Source organism: Echinops telfairi, unplaced genomic scaffold (genome assembly GCF_000313985.2).
Source record: "Echinops telfairi isolate 266 unplaced genomic scaffold, ASM31398v2 ScPeMD7_7410;HRSCAF=8448, whole genome shotgun sequence".
NCBI classification, from domain to species: Eukaryota; Metazoa; Chordata; class Mammalia; order Afrosoricida; family Tenrecidae; genus Echinops; species Echinops telfairi.
In genome coordinates this window covers 9,569,716-9,576,053 of record NW_022111310.1, presented here as the reverse complement: position 1 = coordinate 9,576,053, position 6,338 = coordinate 9,569,716, and the positions used below count along the sequence as shown (strand labels likewise).

The window sequence follows — 6,338 nt, the reverse complement described above, 5'->3', positions numbered from 1 at the left end:
AAAAAAAAAAAAAACACTTGAGAAAAATATGGTACATGTTCTCTGATCAGAATTAAATGAAATTAAAAATCAATTACAAAAAAATAACGTAGACAAATAATATACTTATTATAAGCTCTGGTGGCATAGTAGTTATGCATTAGGCTGCTAACTGCAAGGTCTGTAGTTCAAAATCACCAGCTCTCCTTGGGAAAAAGACGGCGCTTTCTACTCCTGCAAAAACTTAATCTCGGAAACTCACAGGGGCAGTCCTACCTTGTCCTATAGGGTCACTGTGAGTCGGCATTGACTCAGTGGCGGTGAGTTTGGCTTTTGGTTCAGAAATAAGCTATGGGTCAAAGAAAATTATCACAAAGAGAATTAAATAACACTTTGAACCATATGCAAACAAAATACTAACATCTGTGGGATGGAGCTAAGAACATTTAGAGAGAAATTTTAGTTTTACTGTTTATACTAGATGAAAACAGATAAAAGTAATGACCTAAGATTATACCTTATGGTGCTAGAAAACATAAAGAACACTGTTAATGGAAATGGAAAATAGAATAACCACTTTGTTAACAATCCATCAGTTCCTCAAAAAGTTAGACATAGTTATCATATGACCCAACTGCATTCCAAGGATCATATACCAAAGAGAAATGAAAATGTACATTCACACAAAAACTCATATGTAGCAGCAGTATTGGTCATAATAGCCAAATGTTTATCAGCTGATGAATGGATAAACAAAAAGATAAAATAAATTTATATAGTTATATAATATATACATAATGCTTCCCCCCCAAAAAAAAAATCCTGTAGGTAACATTTTATCTAAAATTACATAGTTTGAGATAGAGCTAGCTATAAAATTTTTCTAGGCTTAAATGGTAACCTTACTTAAAATCTACTTTCTGAAAACTATCTCCCGTAATGGTAAGAGTACTAATAATAGCCTCATGATATAGCTGTGAATAAAGTTCCTAAGATATGTCAGGCATAGTGATAAAATGACAGGAATCATCTACATTTCTCTCAACAAGCATACAGGCACAACGAAGAAACTGGGATTCAGAAACAATTGGATTAGTAAGCAAAACTGGAATTTGAACAAATGATTGACCAGGAGTATTTCTAAAAGCTATTATATCATACAACCTCCTATGTGCAAGAGGGAATAAAGTTTTCAGCCCCATAATAACAGAATTTAACTAACAATATGTCCTAATATAAAATCCTGAAATTTTACGAACCTTAAGAAATTCAGACACAATGAAATGTTAAAAAAAGATAAAGAAATTCAGGAAAAATCTAGTCAAAGAACCTCATATTGCAAATGAGACAACAATGCTCATATACTATCTAACAAGCACTGACTACACCTACTAATCTCTGGCCCCCAGAGAGTCCTGGGCTATCTAAAGTCTATGCTAAAACAAGAGGAATCACAGAAGGTCTATGTGTTAGTCTGGGTACATTACAGAAACAAATCCACAGAAACTCATATGTATAAGAGAAAGCTTTATATAAAGGTTAAGTGTGCATCAAGAAAATATCCCAACCCAGTGCTGCCCAAGCCCACAAGTCCAACGTAACTGATTAACCCATATGTCCAACACCAATCCACAAAGTCCTTCTCCATCTCACAAAACACATGCAATGAAGCCGACTGCAGGAGGAAAGCCGAATCAGTGAACGTGTAAGCATCTCAGCACTGGCAGGGGTCTCCACACGGCTGCTCCAGCACCCAGGGCTGCATTGGGGTAGGTCCATGTGGCTTATCCTCAGGGATGTCTTGCAGGAAGTGAGCCTTGCAAGCTAAAGCAGGAAACTGGCTAAGGCAGCTACACCCTGGTCCGACCACCAGAAAGCAAGAGACCCGAGAACTAGAAAGGCAAGGCTCACAAAGCCATTTATCCCTCTGCCTTTCAATTAACCTCACGTGTGTTTATCGGCCAGGTTGGCACAATAAACTAACTACCTCAGTCTATGATTCAGAGAGTCATAGTTGTGCTGAGTCAATACCCAAAATTCATCTTTTGAAATTGCAATAATAAAAATAAAAGTTATTGCCTACTATGCAGAATTCTATCAAAAGGGATTGGTTATATAGAATTTCTAAAACTGATTCATAGTTACTTGCAATTCTTACCTTTGTGGCCACAATAAAGACAGTATAGAAGAACATCAGATTGTGCTTTGATATTGCCAGATGCTTGGTGTGCTGGAATGTGAACATAACTGACCCCAGCAAGGTTATCTTGGAAGGGCTGAAAATAAAACACATTTTAAGTCAATAAGCAACTGAAAAACACATTTTTAAATCAGTAAATAGAAAGCATGTTCTGTCTTTCTCACAACACTGCAAATGCTAATTTAATGCTGATATCAATAGATATAAAATGAGTTCTGTGTGCATAAGGTTTACGAATTTTTGAATTATATAAAGTTAAATAGGTTTCTTTACAACACATATTCATATTGTCAAAGACATCACTTTGTTTATATAAATATATATTATGATTCCAAAAAGGAAAGGAAGTTTCTAGGCACAGTATTTCTGAAATATATTTGAACATATTATATTTTTTTCACAAAGGATTTGAAAGCCTCATATTCCACACCATGATTTAGAAAAATAGGCTAGCCTACTTAAGAGAAACTTTATAGTGGTAAACCTGAGACATAGACGAGAGGGACATAGACAAGAGGAAGGGGAAGTCCTAATTTGTAGCTTTTGCCAATTTCTCAGCTATAAGTAATTTCATGATTGCCAATTTCAGGCTGTCAACATGATGTCCCTTGGCATGGAATGCAGAAGAGATAATAAATTCTAATGAACTAGTATGAACCAGTACAAAACGTCACTGCTTATAGCCTTAGCTAATATTTTAATACATTCCCATTAACCTTGTAGGGTCTATGAGGGCTCCTCAAAAAGCACTGCTCCTAGAGACCCAGTTGACAGATGACCTGTCCCTCCAAGCAAAGCAGGTTTCAAACATGGCTCTGCACCAAGTGCATGGCTACCAAGAAGCTCTGTCAGCAAGACACTTGCTTGAACTCAATAGGGAACCTCGAAAAATAACAGGTCCAATCAAAACAGTGCTGCTGAGGGGATCTCCAGGGATCTCCAGATGGTTGTGGACTGTTTCAGGGGCTACCAAAGGAGTAATTTTTATAGCTTTTCACAAAGAACAAAGAATAATCATAAGGATTGATTGTAAAGAAGTTTCAAGAAAATCGAAACGTGAACTGGTGAGAAAAAGGTAAAGAGTTGTCAAGAAATTTTGTCCATGACGACCCTTCGAGGGTAGTAAAGGCTGCATGATGCGAATCTCACTGGGAAACCACACCCCATCCATCCAAGAGTCCCAAAGCGGCCTCTTCAGACAAATCAAGAACATGTCAAAGGAGCATGCGATGAGTCCCTCGAGGACGCCAACACTGCCATTCTGACACAGCAGACATCAACGAGCGCAAGTCTTTGAGGAATGGTTACAAAATGGCAACACACCTTCAGAAATGAAGAGACCCAGATGGAAGATATGTCCAGATAAGAACAGCTTCACATTGTTATTTTTGTATAATAAAAGTCCATGATTTCATAGGAATACTTCCTTTATTGCTATGTGCTATAAAGGTACAACAGAACAGAACCCAGTTTTTGTCCTCAAAATTCTTCCTAGAACACGACATCCATCATTCCATCTCACCAAGGCTTTTCTTCTTTTTCTCTGACACACTACTTTGCCAAAGCATGTTCCTTTCCAGATAACATGTCCAAACATGAGGAAGTCTTGCTTCTTGGATTATCTGCTCAGTATACAAATAGAATAAATATGGTGAAAGGGTACAACACTGCCATATCACATTCCTGATTTCAAACTACTCGGTCTTTCCTTGTTCTATTGAAAAACTGCTTCTTGGTTCATTACAGGTTCCACAGGAGACCAACAAAGAAATGTTATGGGATTCTCATTCTTCTCTAAGTTGTCCATCGTTTGTTATGGTCCACACGGTTGAATAGCTTTGCACAGTCAATATAACACAAGTATTTCTGGTATTCTCTGCTTTCAGACAGGACCCATCTGACATCAGCAATGATATTCCTTATGCTCAATCCTCTTCTGAATCTGCCTTGAGTTTTTGCAGCGCCCTGTCAATGTACTTGGTACAACCACTGTTGAACGATCTGCAGCAAAATTGCACTTGCCTGTGATCTCTCTCCCAGTCAGTTGGCTAGGTAGCTGTGTTCCAAATTTACCACAGACGATTGAGCGCTTCCAGCACTTCGTGGGTTTTTTGAAACATTTTAATTGGTATTCTGGTAATTCCTAGAGGCTTGTTTTTTGCTAATGTCTTGAGTGCAACTTGGTTCTTGAGCATGTTATCTCTTGAAATGGTTCAGTGTCAATTAGCTCCTTTTGGTCCAGTGGCTGTGCATCCCCTCCATCTTCTTTTATGCTTCCTGTATTGTTCAATATTGTCCCCGTATTGTTCAGAATCTTTCAATATTGCAAACCAAGGCTTTAAATTTTTCTTCAGTTCTCTGAGCTTCAGATAATGCTGAACAAACCTTTTTGGTTTTTTAACGCCATGTCTTTGCACACTTCATTATAATAGCTTACTTTGTTTTCTGGAGCTACCCTTTGAAATTCTCTTTTACTTCATTTTTACTTTCATTTGCTTTAGCTGGTCTGCAACATCTACTTTGATCTTTTCTTTCTTTCCTGTCTTGTTAATGACCTTTTGCTTTCTTAATGTATATTCTTGATGTCCTAATCATTAGTGTTCAATGTGTCAAATCTGTTCTTGAGATGATCTCTAAATTCAGGGTGGATATACCCTAGGCTGTAATTTAGTTTTCTCACATTTATTTTAACTTCCTTCAACTTCAAACCTAACTTACAAATAAGCAACTAATGGTCTGGTACAGTCAGCCCCCAGACGCATTTTGGTTGATAGTGAGCTTCTCTATCATCTTTTCCCACAGATGTCGTCAATTTGATCCTTGTGCATTCCATCTATGAAGTCCATGTGTATAGCCACCATTTGTGTTATTGAAAGAAAGTATTTGCAAAATTCTATCATGCAATCCACAGCTTTGTATTTATACCAGAAAGACCTTATTTTTCCACTAAAGTTCCTTCCCCCTTGCTTCCAACTTTTACATTCCAATCCCCAGCAATCATTGATGCATCTTAATTGCATTTTTGATCAATTTTCAGACTGAAGAAGTTAACCGAATTTTTCAGTTTCTGCATCACTAGCTTTAAAGATTGGTGTGCAAATTTGAATAACAGTTGTATTAAACTGGATTTCCTTGAATACACATTATGTCACAGGCAGCACTGAACTTCAAGAAAGATCCTGAACTGTTATTTTGGACAACGAATGCAGTGCCATTCCTCATTTCCCAGCACAGTAAGCCATGACTGTCTGATCCAACACCGTCCATTTCAGCTCCCTCTTTATGCACTCCATCCCGTTCTTCGTGACTCCCAATTCCTCATTCACACTCCATGCATCCTACTCGGTGCCTTGGAGTCAAGTCCAACCCTCAGTGGCCCTGTGGGTTTCCAAGACTGTTAACTAGTTAGTCACTTTAAAAATGTCAAAATTGATTAGTTTTTACCCCTCTTCATAAAATACATTCTCTTCACAATCTAAAAGTGTATTTTTTTTCTTCTTTTCTTTCCTTTTCTGAAGAAAGACATACGGAGAAGGGATTCTGCACAGAATTTGAAATAGCAGTCATTTTGTGAGAATAAAATTTGTTCGTTCTCTTCCCTGCAGGTATTTTCAGCAGCTATGTTTCATCTACATTTAAAGCCCATTAAATCTTCTAAAAACAAATTTGATGAGAGTCAAAATTTTTAAATAGGAGTTGATTTGATGCCAACTTACTAAGACATCTTCAACCAGTCATCAGCTTCTCGTTTCCAAGTTCCTTTTACTAACTGCTCAAAAGTGGTGATAATGCTGCCACCTGCACCTGAAAACAATAATAGAGTACGTCAGCAAACTGGGTAACCGACTGCCCTTGAAAATTATGTGGAGGCATAATCCTATCTCCTAATTTAAAATGCTAAAAGGATATCTAAAACATACTGCGTGAAGAAAACAAGTTGCCTGGTATATTTATGCTGCTGAGACAACAACCATTCTTTCCCCAGCCTGTAACGTCAGGTGCGTTGAGTCATTTCCAACTCATAGCGACCCTGTGTCAACAAAAGGAAACACAACCCCGTCCTGCGCCGTCCAATGGATCCCACTGTTGCACAGCAATTCCCTACTACTGTCATGAAGGCTAGCATCAAAGTCTTGGCACACAGATCTGGCTAGAGGTT

General features: G+C 37.9%; 1 protein-coding gene across 3 annotated transcripts in view; it reads right to left on the bottom strand.

The window, feature by feature from the left end:
- Window positions 1-6,338, bottom strand: part of TMEM38B (transmembrane protein 38B) — a 46,081-nt gene that overhangs the window by 9,123 nt on the left and 30,620 nt on the right. For all 3 annotated transcript variants that reach the window (XR_006680719.1, XM_004710963.2, XM_045296652.1), the window contains exons 4-5: window positions 5,896-5,983; window positions 2,138-2,255 (exon numbers count right to left, since the gene is read on the bottom strand). Coding sequence is in view for 2 of the 3 variants with exons in the window: in XM_004710963.2 (XP_004711020.1) it covers window positions 2,138-2,255; window positions 5,896-5,983 (206 nt within the window). In the remaining variant the exon portion in view is untranslated. The remainder of the gene's footprint in view (window positions 1-2,137; window positions 2,256-5,895; window positions 5,984-6,338) is intronic.